This window comes from Mustela putorius, unplaced genomic scaffold, assembly GCF_011764305.1.
Source record: "Mustela putorius furo isolate JIRA1106 unplaced genomic scaffold, ASM1176430v1.1 tig00003845_pilon_pilon_pilon, whole genome shotgun sequence".
In the NCBI taxonomy this organism is placed as follows: Eukaryota; Metazoa; Chordata; class Mammalia; order Carnivora; family Mustelidae; genus Mustela; species Mustela putorius.
Genome location: NW_025421998.1, coordinates 83,389,850 through 83,405,798, shown reverse-complemented (window position 1 = coordinate 83,405,798; position 15,949 = coordinate 83,389,850). Strand labels below are relative to the sequence as shown.

The 15,949-nt window shown below is 41.3% G+C and overlaps 1 protein-coding gene across 1 annotated transcript in view; it reads left to right on the top strand.

The window, feature by feature from the left end:
- Positions 1-15,949, top strand: part of RBM28 (RNA binding motif protein 28) — a 30,400-nt gene that overhangs the window by 1,970 nt on the left and 12,481 nt on the right. The window contains exons 2-12 of the mRNA XM_004741827.3: positions 3,006-3,164; positions 3,478-3,572; positions 3,964-4,039; positions 4,699-4,791; positions 5,553-5,624; positions 6,643-6,823; positions 6,993-7,135; positions 8,362-8,434; positions 10,889-10,998; positions 13,950-14,023; positions 14,977-15,112. Of these exons, the coding sequence (XP_004741884.1) occupies positions 3,006-3,164; positions 3,478-3,572; positions 3,964-4,039; positions 4,699-4,791; positions 5,553-5,624; positions 6,643-6,823; positions 6,993-7,135; positions 8,362-8,434; positions 10,889-10,998; positions 13,950-14,023; positions 14,977-15,112 (1,212 nt within the window). The remainder of the gene's footprint in view (positions 1-3,005; positions 3,165-3,477; positions 3,573-3,963; positions 4,040-4,698; positions 4,792-5,552; positions 5,625-6,642; positions 6,824-6,992; positions 7,136-8,361; positions 8,435-10,888; positions 10,999-13,949; positions 14,024-14,976; positions 15,113-15,949) is intronic.

Here is a 15,949-nt window from a genome sequence, read left to right as displayed (position 1 = left end):
TGTCCCCATGGCTCTGGCTGCCATACAGGCCATGACACGAGCCTGGTTCTTTGTCATTTTAGGTATAGATATGGGTGTGTGAGAGAAGGGGAGTGCTCTACAGCCGTGTTTCTTAAACTGCAGATCATTACTGTTAGTGGGTTTTGAGTGGGTCATGACAAGAATTTTTTCAAAGATAAAATATATGTATATATGGTAAAGGATTAATATTTATAATTTTCAAAAAGGATTATTTATTTATTTATTTATTTGACAGAGAGAGAGAGAATGAGAGAGAGAATACAGGCAGGGGTAGTGGGAGAGAGAGAGAAGCAGGTTTCCCTCTCAGCAGGGAGCCCGACAGGGGGCTCCATCCCAAGACATGGATCATGACCTGACAGGCGTGTAATGACTGAGCCACCCAGGCACCCCATATTTATAATTTTTAAAACATTTTATTTGAGGGGCGCCTGGGTGGCTCAGTGGGTTAAAACCTCTGCCTTCAGTTCAGGTCGCGATCTTAGGTCCTGGGATCGAGCCCCCACGTCCGGCTCTCTGCTCAGCAGGGAGCCTGCTTCCTTCTCTCCGCCTGCCTCTCTGCCTGCTTGTGATTTCTCTCTGTCAAATAAATAAATAAAATATTTTTTAAAAAAAGATTTTATTTGATTCTTATTTGTTTATTTATTTTTAAGGATTTTATTTGTTTGTCAGAGAGAGAGAGAGAGAGAGAGAGAGAGCGAGCGAGCGAGCAGGTTACCTGCTAAGCAAGGAGCCCCTTGTAGGACTGATCCCAGAACCAGGATCATGACCTGAGCTGAAGGCATATGCTTAACCAACTGAGTCGCCCAGGTGTCCCTAAGGATTTTGTTTTTAAATAATCTATACACCCAATGTGGGGCTCAAACTTACAGCCCCAAGATCAAGAATTGCATTCTCGGGGGCTCCTGTAAGGCTCAGTGGGTTAAACCTCTGCCTTCGGCTCAGGTCATGATCTCAGGGTCCTGGAATGGAGCCCCATATTGGGCTCTCTGCTCAGCAGGGAGCCTGCTTCCCTTTCTCTCTCTGCCTGCTGCTCTGCCTACCTGTGATCTCTTTCTCTGTCTTTCAAATAAATAAATAAAAGCTTAAAAAAATATAGAATCACATTCTCTACTGACTGAGGCAACCAGGCACCCCTTTGGTTTTATATAAAGAGTATATATGTTACATTCATTACTGTGGGTTGTCAGAACACTTTGAGAGACACTACTGTCCCGTGCTTGGTGGTTCTGTTCCAGGGAAGAACAGGCATTGAATGGCAATTCTCTTTAGGGTCCTCTATAACTGAAGTGTAATCTTACCTTTTGTCTTATGTATGTGGTCTAAATATAACAAACAAGCAAACAAACAAACAAAAAAACCCAAAACAACTCTGTTTCCTTTTTAAAAGACTATGTGCTCTTCTCTCCAGATAGTCAGGATGTGTTGGATGGAGTGTTACACTTACTGGGATGGGAAGGAGGTCTTAGTAGTGATGACTTGGGCACGTCAGTTAACCTCTTGAAGATGGGAACAATTTCACAAGATGTTGTGAGGATTCAAGTAGAATGAGAGTGCTTTGTGCGAACAGTGAATGGCATTTATTGTGAGATAATGCTTTTATTTTCTTGCTGAACTCCTTCACATTTCAGTGTACTGATCAGGAAGGGCCCTGATTTTTCTTGTTCTGATTTCTGACAGTGAGTGGGCAGGCTTTTGTGAGGAGTGCCAGGAGAAAAACGTTGATATCCAGATCACAGTATGCCTTCCTAGTACATAGTATCAGCTTTAACCATTTATGTGGATCATCGTCCTGTGTTTGAGGGCTTGTACCCTGAAGTTGGTCCGAGTATAGTTGAAAAAGAAGCAGAGCGTGTGAGCTGTGTTTCTTCTTTGGGTCGTAGGCAGACTACCTGGTCTTTTCCTTTTCGATGCAGTAGATGGCTTAAAAATTTTACTACACAAAAATGTTAAATCAAAAAAAGCATACCCAAAAGGGCAAAGGCGAGTTTTTATTTGCAACTGTTCATGCTTGGTCCTAAATATTCTTCTCTGTGGCCTTTATATTGGTGGAGTCCCATGGAAAGAACATGAGGCCAGTAATAAGGAATTAATTTAGCTACTAACACCCTGGCATACCAACCAGTTCACTTACTTTCCTCCATCTCAAATTATTCATTTGGAAAGAAGGGATGGTAATATTCACTTTACCTACCTTAGTGTCTTCTGAAGATGAAAGTGAGCTAAGAGATTTACAGCTACTTTGGACAGGTTAAGTTTGATATTGATTGCTAAGGCTTGGTAATAATGGTAATAGTATCTGCAGGCTCCCGAAGCAATGCTTATTGTTTATTGAGGTTCTTTTGTCAGGGCCTCAGGCATCCATTTCTGATCTGCTGATTATTGCCTTGCAGTTCTCAAAGCTACTGTACTTACCTTTCCCACCTTCTCTGGTATGTTCCCATTCTGTTTGATATGAGTTATTCTTTGGGGCTATAATGGGTATCATGGATCTTCCGTATTCTCAAGATTATCAAGAAAGGAGGAAGGGGACGCCTTTGTGGCTCCGTGGTTTAAGGCCTCTGCTTTCAGCTCGGGTCGTGGTACCGGGGTCCTGGGAACGAGCCCTGCATCGGGTTCTCTGCTTGGCGGGCATCCTGCTTCCTCCTTTCTCTCTCTCTCTGCCTGCTTGTGATCTCTGTTTGTCAAATAAATAAATAAAATCTTAAAAAAAAAAAAAAAAGAAAAGAAAGGAGGAGGAAGACAAGCTAACACTGAAGACAACAGATTAGAAGAGGAAGCCTAACAATTTCTGAACAAAGTGGAGAAGGGGCCACTGATGCCAACTTTGTTTCTATTTTTCTGAGGATTTTGGCAAACTGATAATAGGATGGTCTGGCAGTATATCTGCTGGTTAGGACTTTGAGAATTTACTGGGTTTTAAAGAGAGAATTTAGTGTTTTAGGGCTCTTGACTAACCGTGCTCCCCCTCCCCCTTCATTGTTCAGGGAGTAAGGCATGTCGAGGCTTTGGCTATGTCACTTTTTCTATGCTGGAAGATGTTCAGAGGGCCCTCAAGGAGATTACCACCTTTGAAGGCTGTAAGATCAACGTGACTATTGCCAAGAAAAAACAGAGGAACAAGTCCAAGGAAAAGGGGGAAAATGGTGAGTTTCTAGTAACTGAAGAGAATTTTCCCTCAGGTGGGAGGAAGGGGAGTTTGAAGAGGGGAGATGGGCGATAGCCTCTAAATTTAAAACTTCCTTTAATTTCCTTTTGATGTCCAAAATCATCTAATGTGTTTTATTACCCATTTTTGTCTTTTATTTAATTCAAACTTTGGAAATCTGATGCTCCTGGGTGTTGTCATACTTAACCCTTGGGAAATGCTGGTAGCTTCTTTTTTTGCTAGTAGCTTCTTTCCTGTGATCAGGGATGAGACTGGATCACAGACTTATTTTGTTGCCTCTAATTTTTTAGAAAATTCAGAACCCCCAAAGAAGGAGCTGAAACCTAAAAAACCCAAACTAGCAGATAAGAAAGCCAGATTAATTATTCGGAACCTGAGCTTTAAGGTGAGTAACTGAGAGCACTGACACTACCTGTTCTGTAGGCTGTTGGTACTGATTGGTGGAGCTCCTCACCAGGATAGTATCATTGGACCTAATTCCTTCTGGGCCTGAATCTTAGCCTTGTTGGATACAGAAAATGGGCCTGTATAAACAATTAAGGATTGTAAGTGTAAAGGAGACTTCCTTTTGGGGAGGGAGGAGGGGAAGAGCTCTTTGATATCTATCTTCTTTGTTAGATCCAAAGCAAGGTGTTTTGTGTTTAGAAATGTTTGATGTCCTAGTCTCAAAAGTAAAAAAGGAGTGAAAGTATTCAAGTTCTTTGTAATGCGCTAATTTAATGTTTGATGTTTCATGTTTATTTTTTGTGATAATATCTTTTCACTTGTGGCATCAGTGTTCAGAAGATGACTTGAAGACAGTATTTGCTCAGTATGGAGCTGTTCTGGAAGTAAACATTCCCCGGAAGCCAGGTACCGGCAAACTTTCATTTGCTGTGGATTAGGTTAAGATTATTTAACATAATGGTGTTTTTCCATTTCACCCTTGAACTAACTGATATTTGACATAGAAATACAGGGGGATCTGGGTGGATCAGTCTGTTGAGTGTTCATCTCTGGATTTCAGCTCAGGTCATGATCTTAAGGTTGTGGGATAGAGCCCCAAGTGGGGCTCACACATGGAGTCTGTTTGTCCCTCTTCCTCTGCCCCTCCTCACCACCACACATGTGTTCTTTATCTCTCTCAAATAAATAAAATCTTTTAAACAAAATAGAAATACAAGGGTCATGTCATACTCCTTGTGAGCCCCCGATTACATGACATATATAAAGTATGAGGCACAGTGCTTGACACATAGCAAAAACTCAAAAATAATGCTTATGCCCCCAGTGGCATTTTTAGTTAGATCGGAACAAATTTTAAAAGACAAGTGATAGTTTGAGAAAATGCATTTCTCCTCAAGCTTGAGTCAGGGTATACTCAGCAGGAGAACAAAAGCTATTGCTCTGGGCAAGGAGCTGACTTGTTGGCAGGATTTGGGTCATCTTGCCAGCCCAGGTTGCTGTAATGTCCTTGGTGTTTGTTGGCTCCCCACCTGCTGTCTCTAACTTCTTTGTACATTTGCACACAGATGGAAAGATGCGTGGTTTTGCTTTTGTCCAGTTCAAAAACCTTCTAGAAGCAGGAAAAGCTCTCAAAAGCATGAACATGAAAGAGATAAAAGGTAAGTTTTCTGTACCCATACTGTTCACCCAGATATTTCTGCTGTTTTGTGAATTAACACAGTAACCCACTTTCTACATTTTCAAAAAGGTGTTTGAATTATTGAGAGTCTTACTGCTAATACAGAAACTGTGTGGTGAAATATTCCTAGTGCTTGATCTTAGGGTTAAACTTGAAAGAACATATACCATTGTTTGCTTTTCTCTTTGGGTGATGAGTGTGCATTTAAATCCTTAATGAAAAAATGTTCCTGAAATAATCACTGATAGATGCAGGTTTTGCAGGTTTCTCTGTCTTGGTGGTGGTCCCTCTTCAGCACCCGTCAGCATCAGTGGGCTGTTGAACTGGCTGTGCTCCTTTACTAGATTCTAAAGAAGGGCTTGGCTTGGAGACTTTGTAACTTCTGTGCAGATTGCAAATTATTCCAGAGCACTTGTTTTGGCTGTTGCTTAGTCTAATTAGAAACTTGTCTAACTGGAAACACTGTTCCCATTCTTTCTTTCTTTCTTAACTTTTTTACTCTCTTATCCCAGGTGTGGGGGCTGTGGTAGAAAGGCAAAATAACTGTTTAAATTGATAAAAAAAGTTTAAGGGTTAACAAGGGTAGGCAACTCTGAGCTTTATTTCAGGACCAGCATTCCCTGAATTAGCAGTTTCTTTTGTCTGTTTTGGTTCTGTCACGGTATTCAATGAATAGGAAGTCATTTACAAGCGACATTAAAAAGAGGAAGACCTTTCTGATGCTACTTTTCTGTTTGCCAGGACGGACAGTGGCTGTGGATTGGGCTGTGGCAAAGGATAAATATAAAAATACACAGTCTGCCTCTGCCCCAGGTGAGATGTGGTTGTATTGGGTAGGAGGGGTTATATATCCTCAGGTGGGTATGGAAACAGCTCTATCTACAGTAAAATTATAAGGGAACCTGCTTGTCAGTAAGAATACTGGGTCAAAGGTACCAAAATCACAAAACTAATGGAAAGAATGAGACTGAGAATTAAGAGAAGCTCCGAGTTCCTGCGGGCTCAGAAGTGAGCCCAGGGCTGTTTGTCGATTCATATTGTACCATCTGGTGATCTGGTCTCAAAACATAGGGTCTTTTGAGTCTAAGCCCAATCCTGGGTATGAATGTGAATGAGGAGTGGGACCTGAGTTCATTGTCCCCTCTGCTGGCTGTCCTTTCCCAACTTCTCATAAAATGATGGAATATTAAGAATAGAGAAACTTAAAACTTGAGGGTTTTTTAGAAAGCAGGTGGCTTTTAAGCCACCAGGAGCTCTGAGAACAGAACTCACCAAGATGACAGTTCATGGCTGGTCCCCTGGGTGAGCATCGTGCTGGCTGTGGTGCACAATGACAGACTGTTTGCGGAGGCTCAGTTGCTACTTCTCTCATTCAAAGCCTGATTAACCTTCAACCTTCTGATGAATGGGACAGACTTCCAGGGAGTCTAGTGATGAGGGGTTTTGTTGTTGTTTTTGTTTTTTTCTCTCATACTTTCTCTTACATATAGTAAGAAAAATACTGAGAAAAATAGTTAAGGTCCTAGTCCTAGTGTCAAGGAACTGGGAACTTGGGTTGTTAAGTTAATTTTGGATTCTTTTTTATTTTTTTAAAGATTTTATTTATTTATTTGACAGAGAGAGACACAGTGAGAGAGGAAACACAGCAGAGGGAGTTGGAGAGGGAGAAGCAGGCTCCCTGCAGAGCAGGGAGCCCAATGCAGGGCTCGATCCCAGGACACTGGGATCATGACCTGAGCTGAAGGCAGATGATTAACCCACTGAGCCACCCAGGTGCCCTTTAATCTTGGATTCTAAATGAATACCTAACTTTCTTTATCTCTGTTTGTAGGTGAGGAGAAGAGGCCTGAACCTAAACATCAGGAATTAGGTAAAGAGAATGGCAGCGAAGAAAAGGATATGGAAGAGGAAGAGGGAGAAGAGGATGACACAGAAGAGGAAGAAGATGAGGAGAGGGAAAGGGAGGAGAACGAAGAAACAAGGGTGACCAAGCCTGCAGAAATTCAAAAGAGGTAAGCAGCTCAGCTTGTTCTGAGACAACAGAGGCAGATGTAGGCTTGTCTCTGTGAGGGACAGTGATGTCTTCCCTGCCCCCTTCATGGCGGAGGTGACGTGTGTAGTGACAGTGGACAGACCCCTCCAGTAACCCAGATCCTCAGTGCTGAACTGTTGCCATTGCAGAGCAGTCCGGAGGGCCGCGCCTGGCGAGAGCAGTGAGGAGGAGCTTTCTGATGACGACAGTGACCTGGGGGAAAGAGAGAGTATCGATGGTGGAGAGGAACTGGCTCAGAGTGATACCAGCAGTGAAGAGCAAGAGGACGAAGGTTTGCCTTTGCATTTAAAACCAGTTACTGGCAAATGTGCTTCAGTTCAGTGCATGCCTCTTTTTAAATAGACCCTAAGGTGTTCTGTCAGATTTATGTTTCAGTGCTGAAAAGGATACCTTTATATTCCTTCTCAAGGTTTTTGTTTTGTCTTTTAAATACATTTGGAATAGTATTTGAGGGTTACAATTCTCAGCGAATTTAAAACCTGGCTTAATGCCGAGGTAGTACTTCTGTCTTGCTTATCCAAGATGAATGAAAAACTGGATAAACAGGATATTGTATCCTAACATCAAGTGGATTTTAAACCAACTCTGACGAGTTGAGATGGGGCTAAAGGACCTCTTGGGGCATTTTGTAAAACTGTAAACAAACTGTAATCATCAAACATTCTTTATAAAGAATGTCGAACATGAACTCAACTTATTTGTTGAGGGCGGCAGGTCATTACAGAATGAGGAATGGTCAATAACTGGTTCTTTAGGGTTAAGTCTGGCATGTTGGCTTGGCCATACAAAAAATCTGAGGAAGTAAGCTTTTTCCATGAGGAGAGAATGGTAGACACCTTAGCATTAAAGAAGCTTCTGTATTGGTGGGATTACGACCATTCAGTAATCAGGTTCATCTCTTATCATTCTCTACTTTGAAAAAATTATTGGGCTAATTCATGATAATGGCAGTAAACTAAAAAGACTAGTGCAGGAGAATGTCATAGAGAAAGAAAAGTTCCTCTCCACTCCCCCCGAGAATCTCTCAGAGTAACCACAGCTGTTTCTTTCACATTATTTGAGAAATTTATGTATATGTAAGCATATATGTCTATTTTTATTTTTTTTATTGTTTTTTAAAGATTTTTTTGTTTATTTGACAGAGAAAGAGAGGGCATGAGTAGGCAGAGATGCTGGCAGAGGGAAGGGGAGAAGCAGGTTTCCTGCTGAGCAGGTTGTGGGACTCAGCCCCAGGACCCTGAGATCATGACCTGAGCCAAAGGCAGATGCTTAACCAACTAAGCCACCCTGGCGCCCCTATATGTCTATTTTTAAAAACATTGAGTCTTCCTTTTACCCAGGTCCTCAGCCACTTAGGGCCCCTCCCCAGAGACAACCAGTGTTAAAAGATTCTTACCTATCTATGTAATACTTTTATAAGCGGAAACACACGTGCATGCACACACACGTCGAATATAGTGTTTATTGTTTAGAACATTGTTTTTCTTTGTACTTTAGATGTGCAAGTCTCAAAGAAAAAGAAGAGGAAATTACCCTCTGACGTGAATGAAGGGAAAACTGTTTTTATCAGGTATGTCTTTGTACCTTGGGAACTGCTGTTAGTGTTGCCGTCACAGGTTTTTTTCTCCTTTTTTTCTTTTCTTCTGTCTCTCTCTCTCTATTTTTTTAAAGATTTTGTTTTTAAGTAAGCTCTACACCCAGAGTAGGGCTTGTACTTATAGCCCGGAGATCAAGAGTCTCATGCTCCAGTGACTGAGCCAGCCAGGCACCCCACCTTTCCCCACCCCGGTACTAGTTCTGTTAGGTAGACCAGAAAATTAGATGCCTTTAAAACCATTGATACATCTGGCCATAGGAACATAGCAAACGGTGAGAATAGAGGAGAATCAGAACTGCACACACAAGATAAAGAGCTGGGGTCTCCAGATTTTGTCCGCATTTACATTTCCTTTTTTGTAATTGAGGTAGCATCATTTGGAATAAATCAGTTCTTCAACTATTAGAAATGTCTTGCTTCTGGCTTTTGTTTTAGGGGAAGTACTGGAAAGGGGTGATGCCACTGCCACTTGTCCCAGATAATTTTTCTCTCTGCCTAACTTACCTTTTAAAGTATTGTTCAGAATAAAATAAGACATCCATTTGTTTCCAGGAAAACTCAAGGAGGCAGTCAGGTGGAGATGGGTTTTATTTCATGTTGCCGTTGCCCTTTTAGTGCTACTGACTGTGGCACATCGGTCATTTCACAGAGTCAGGATATCTTAAGGTTACCCCAGGCGTGCCTTCTTGTCCTTTCTTAAGTGCCAGTGTGCTAGGGTTATTTGGGTCTTATTTTATTTTTTAATTTTTATTTATTTATTTTTTTAAAAAAAGATTTTATTTATTTATTTGACAGAGATCGCAAGTAGGCAGAGAGGCAGGCAGAGAGAGAGGAGGAAGCAGGCTCCCCGCTGAGCAGAGAGCCCGACTCTGGGCTCGATCCCAGGACCACGGGACCATGACCCGAGCCAAAGGCAGAGGCTTTAACCCACTGAGCCACCCAGGTACCCCAAAAGACACAAAATATTAACCTTACTGATTACTCAGAGAACGCCCCAAAACATGTCCATATCAAAGACGAGTTTAGCCTCCCCAAGCTGCGCTTTAGCCCATTCTCTTCCTTCACAGCTTGTCTTTTCATAGTTGTTCTTACTGTGTTGTTAGGAATAGCCCTATCAATAGTTTTGTATTTGTAGAGGATGCTGTCTAATGGGAAGGAGGAAGTGTCTTACTTAGGAGCCTGTGACCTTAATACCAAGGGTACCATGCCTTACTATTTCTACATCTTTTAAAGAAACTTAGGAAAGTAAAGGATGGGGGAGAGAAAACTATACACAATGAAACAAATTAGGAGAAGTGACATGGCTAGGGTATGTCTTATTCCAGAACATCTGTTTTGTCTCGGTTACTTCATAAGATGGAATTGTTTATGGGGTTGTTAACTGACTATAGAGAAGAAAAATTATAAATATTTATTGGGGACCGTTTTTTGTTTCTTTGTTTTTACCCTGGAAGGATGTGCATAGCTGGGGAAATGAAAGATCTTTACAATGTATTGAAATTTGCTAGAAAATCTTCCCACATTTTTTAATCCCATCAAGAGAAATAAGTGCTTTTCTTATTTTGCACTTACCTAGTAAACTTTATTGTGTTTGCTTTTGAGTCATTATTTTGAAGGATTTTCTGACCTTTGTAAAGTTTTAACTGAAACCTGGATTTTACAGCAATGCAGAGAGGAAAATGGGTAATCAAGAGAGACAGACAGACACATGCACACACTTGACTTTTCTCATTGGCCTGCTGTAAATCTTTTGGTTGTAATAAGAGAAACTAATTTTGGCCACGTAAATGGAAAAGTGGGTTTGTTGGATGAACATTTGGTGATTCATGGGATCAAAACTGTCGAAGAACATACCTGAAGGAGGAGATGAAAATCTGAGATGTTTCATGCCCCAGCTGTAGGAGGCTGTGGGTCTTTTCTCTGGGAACATTCACTGCCTTTTTTTTTTTCCCTTCTCAAGGCATAATCTGTATTCTGTAAATTGCCTTAATCTAAATGTACAGCTGTGTATATTTGTACAGTGAAATTTTTCATGCATATATATCCATGTAACCACCACCCAGATCAAGATAAAGGACATTTTCAGATTTCCGCTTCCCAGAAGTTTTCTTTGGGTGGGCTACTGCTATTTTGAAATAAATCTGCATCAACAGCTTCTGGCCTTTGTGTAAGTCTGTTCAAGTTTTAAATCCTGAGGGAGAGAATCTGATTGACATAGAAAGGCCAATCAATTATGGCCAAGGTGCAGAGTCACATATTAGAGGCTGGGCCACTGGGGGCCTCCCCTATGTATTGTTGCTATTTTTGAACCACAGGGTGGTCATAAGCAAGAGTACCACTCAACTTGGTGTCTTACTCACCTTGTACTAGAACACAGGATCTCACTTTAGTAATTGACCTTTGTTGTGACTTGACTATCTTCCATAGAAACCTGTCTTTTGACTCAGAGGAAGAAGAACTCGGGGAGCTCCTCCAGCAGTTTGGAGATCTTAAATATGTCCGTATTGTCTTGCATCCAGACACAGAGCATTCTAAAGGTACTTGTTGTCAGCTTGTCAGGCCCTAAAAAGGTAGAGACTGCTGCCGTGGACACTGACTAGGTTACTTGAGGGCATAATGTGTGCCATTGTGAGGGGCCTACAGTCCATCCAGCCCAGGTTTCTGTGGCCCGTAGAAGCACCAAGGACATTCTGAGGTTGTCTTCTAAGATATCAAACTCAGCATCTTTAATGGTGCTGCCAGCCACAATTTTGTCTAAGCTTTTTAAGCCCTTGCTTATTTACTTTTGGGTAATGAATTCCATTTGTTGTTCTCCTTTGAATTTCAAATGTGATAGCATCTCATGGGTATTAATCATTCCACATTGCTTGAAATTACTGGGATTTTTTTCAGTTGCTTTTGTTAGAGATGGAAGCTAACAGAAATTTTGTTGCAATGGCAACAGTCAGAAGGAAAGCTGTATATAGCAGGACTGCTGCCTTAGATTTTTCTCCCTAAAGCTATTTCTTTTGAACTTTCAAGGATCGGCCCCAGTTCATTCTAGAGTACTGTTGTTAGGGGAGCAGCATCTTTTCAGTCTATTCATAATCTTTGATTTCATCAACTGCAGTCATTCTCCTAAAGCAGTGAATTCTTAATTCATTCTGGTTCTTGCTTCCTTTGAAATCTAGCAAAAGCTATGAACCCTCTCTCTCTCCAGAAAAATGCCACTCCTGAGGGTTTGTGGGCTTTCTGGAATCTATTCAAGGGGTAAGAACCTCTGTTCTAAACCTTACTTTCCAAATTGATGAGACCTGATCATTTTTGGTTTTCCCTTAGCCAAAAAGATATAAGTAGGGCAGGATGATGGAAAGAAAGATGAACTGCTTCCTGGAGATTAGGGATCTAATTGTAGCTGAGCCATAGACCAGCTGGGTGATTTTGGCAGAGTGTTTAACCACTGCAGGCTTCAGGTTCTTATCTGTAAAATGAGTAGGTTCAACTAGAGTAATCACTTAATGTGTCTTTAGCTCTAATAGTCAGCTATACCTCTTGGACCTTCTCCATTTCCAGTATGTTTTTGGAATTGGAAACTAGAATTGCATAGAATGTTCCTAGTACTGTAGGATATTGCATTATTTTGATATCTTTTGTTTCTTTTTGAGTGCGGTAGTGTGTTGGGTTGGTATTTTCAAAGTGTAGTCAGTAGCTGACTTGCTCAGTCTCTTTTGATCTATTAATGTTAGCTGAGAGTTAATGATCTTAATAAGTATAGTTTTCATTGTTATTAGTTTTTAAGATTTTATTTATTTGTGAGAGAGAGAGTGAGCACAAGCAGGGGGAGCAGCACGCAGAGGAAGAAGTACTTCCCTGCTGAGCAAGGAGCGTGATCTGGGACTTGATTGCATGACTCTGGAATCATGACTTGAGCTGAAGGCAGGTGCTTAATGGACAGAGCCACCCAGGCATCCTGCATTTTTTTTTTTTTTAATACATTGTGTGTTTTTTTTTCTTTTTTGAAGATTTTATTTATTTATTTATTTATTTGTTAGAGAGGAAAAGAGAGAGCAAGCACAAGCAGGGAACAGCAGACAGGGAGAAGCAGGCTCTCTACTGAGCAAGGAGCCTGATAAGGGACTTGATCCCAGGATCCTGGGATCATGACGGAGCTGAGGCAGATGCTTAACCAACTGAGCCACCCACGTTTCCCAAATACATTGTCTTTTTCTAGCTCTTATTAAATTTTTTTGCCTACTCACAAAGCCTTGGCCACCTCCTACCAATATCCAATGTCAACATGCCATTTTGCTGTAAAGGAGAGCAAAAAATTATTTGTAGACTTTTAGGGAAGTGTTAAGACTAAACCCAGTACTGACCTAGGGATTTCCAGTGTTAAAATTCTTACCACTCAGAGAGAAGTACCCATTTTCTTCATACTGGATGAATAAGCTGATCTTTCAGTTAGAACATTTTTCTCCCATCTTCCTTCCTTTCTTTCTGTATTGTTTGTTTCTTCCTATTGAGTATCTCTTAATGCCAGACACTATGGTAGATGCTAACAGCCTAGAAACATAGCCCTTACTCCTGAGGCATTTCTTCTGTTTGAGAAGATGGCATGTGACCAGCACTGTAAAAGAGAGATGTGATTGGAGGCCCCGTGGATGGGGCACTTGGCCCTGCCTGGAGGAGTCAGGAAACACCTCACCTAGATGGTGATTCTTGGGTTGGCCTGCCATGTGTGTTATCTCAGTCTGCTGCCATTCATTCTTGTGGAGGGCAAAAAAATTAATCAATGCCCCAGTAACTCTAGGAAATATGGTTTTTTTTCATATATGAGGGAATATTTAAATTTGTATAAAGGAATACTTGTAAAATATTATGAAACTTGTATTTCTTTTTTGGAGCCTACTGTAAGGTAACTTTTTTCCTTTGCTGACAAAAACTGCTTTTTATCAATATTAGAAATGAGGGTGGGTTGATTGACTTTGCATTTAACCAGTGATAGGTTAGCCTGTGCAAATTTGAGGGTATGAGTCAAGAATTGAGCTTATGGCTTTCTGGTTCACTGCTGTATTCATGTGATAGAGGCCAGTCTACCTATATCTGATGTCTCCCAGGTGGCTTTGATGACAGTGAGATTCTGTAATTAATTTCAGGTTAAGTGGTTCCTGCCTCATTTTTTTGTCCTCTAAAAAGCAAGCCAGTAAATAATGCTGATTTAAGTGGAATTTCTCTACCATATCCTGTGGCTTTTTCTTACTAAGGAGAGCAATGGTGAGACTAAAGTTCTAAGAAGCATTAGAAAAGATGAAGTAATAATAAAATTTCATTGTAAGCATGTGTTTTAGCTATCTTTGAACCTTCAGTGCATGGCACAGTGCCTGTCTCCTAGCACCTGGCTGCGCCCCCTTCCACCCTGTGTCAGGCTGCCACCGTTTGTAGCATCATTTTCGGCATCCTGGCGGGCCTTGGTAGTTTGGCATCTCACTTAATTTGTTTCTCCATGCAGGTTGTGCGTTTGCCCAGTTCATGACTCAAGAAGCAGCTCAGAAATGCCTTGAAGCTGCTTCTCCAGAGACTGAGGTAAAGAGGACATTTGACCCCATAACTTAGGGCATAGTGGCTCCCAGCATCTGCTGTTTATACCCAGCTTTATTAGTACTGTCAATAATGCCATAGTAATAAAGCTGACCACTTACTGAGCACTTGGTATGTGTTAGGCACTCAGCTTTACATGTACTACCTTATTTAATCCTTACATCAGTTCTTTAGGAGTATGTAAGATAATTACAATTATTATACCTACTGGAGTGCCTGGGTGGCTTAATCGGTTAAGGGTCTGACTCTTAACTTCAGCTTAGGTCTCCATCTCCAGGGTTGTGAGTTCAAACCCCATGTTGGGCCCTATGCTGGGCATGGAGTATACTTAAAAAAAAGATCAGTTATTATACCCATTTTATAAATGAGGAAGCAGGTATAATAATGTGTCTAATGTTTATTAAGCACTGTCTGTATGCCAGCCTCCATCATAGGCTGATAACATGAAAGGTTGGGACAGGAAGGGATTAAGGTCATCTATAAAGTGGAGTAAATGAGAGAAAATGTATGGGTGATGGATTTTTCTGTGTATTCTAAAACCTAGTATATATTGTTTTGAGATAAGTTATCCTGTATTGCCATTATCTCTTACATTCTTTTAAGTAGAATTAATACTACCATGTCATTAGCTTTCCTTAGAATTTTAAAAAAATTGGCTATATATGGTTTTCCTCAATTTGGGCTTACTTTGGGCCTATTCAACTCCCATAAAATAAATTACTACTAACTGCCCTCAGTATACACGTGGCCTTTTGCACAGCTCTACTAGGTATTAGGCTTAGTGGTCCATTTGCAGCTGTCGGGGCTAAAACATCCTATGGGTTGGGCTCCGTAGCATAATTGGGATTTGCTGTTTTCCCTTTCCTTGGCATTCCTTGTCAAGTGCTTAGTCTCTACTCATTATGAATTTTAAGAGAGAAGGTTGCAATCTGTTACAGGGTGGTGGGCTTAAACTGGATGGCCGGCAGCTCAGGGTCGACTTGGCAGTGACCCGTGATGAGGCTGCAAAGCTCCAGACAAAGAAGGTGAAGAAGCCAACTGGAACCCGGAACCTCTACCTGGCCCGAGAAGGCTGTGAGTAGTGGAAGGGAGATGTGAACCAAGCTTCTGAGTGGCGGGTGCCGTGCTATGACTGTGACCAGCAATAATAGTATGTCTGGGGGCACGTTTCGGATTCAAAACCCACATGTCCTCGTCAATAGTGTTACATTATTATTCCACTCGAGCAGATGGGGCTTTCTGTTAGGAAGCCTTCACTCAGTTTGTGGTTTAGCCAGTCCTATTCTCCTTCCTGCCTGCTTGCCTTGAGACCTTTAGATTAGAGGATTAGCAGGGCAAAGAGGGAGGAAAAGCTCAAATTACCTTCACTTCTTGTCAAGATTCCTGATAGTTTTTCTGAAGGAGTTGAAAATTATGACTAAAATTACTCTTTTGAATTATTCATAGATTTAAAATGTGCACCCAGTACCTTTCCTTTAATGTCAGAAAGATAATCAGAAATTAGCTTCAATTAAAAAAAAACGCAGAAGATTCCCTTTCTCTAGGTCATATGGTATTTGTCAGTCTACCTGCTGCACAGCTGCACAGCCCAGACTAGTGATGCAAGGTTTTTTAGCCGTTGGTTCTAGGCCTCTGTATGGCCAGGTGGCTGTTTTCAGGTTGGCTTAACTCACTGCTTAGAACTGACCCCAAGTACATGAAGAACAGTAAAATTCTAAGGGCAGGTTATAGGTGGAGCATTTTGTATCCCAAATACCTAAAATGTACTTGTTTTCAGAACTTCCTCTAGGCCTTTCCATCTGATGTTGGACATACACATGGAGATTTGTGAGAGGAGGGAAGGAGAAGAAGAACAAATTCACAAAATGTTCAGTTTTAGTCCTTGAGAGCAGCACAGAGCTGAGAACTTAG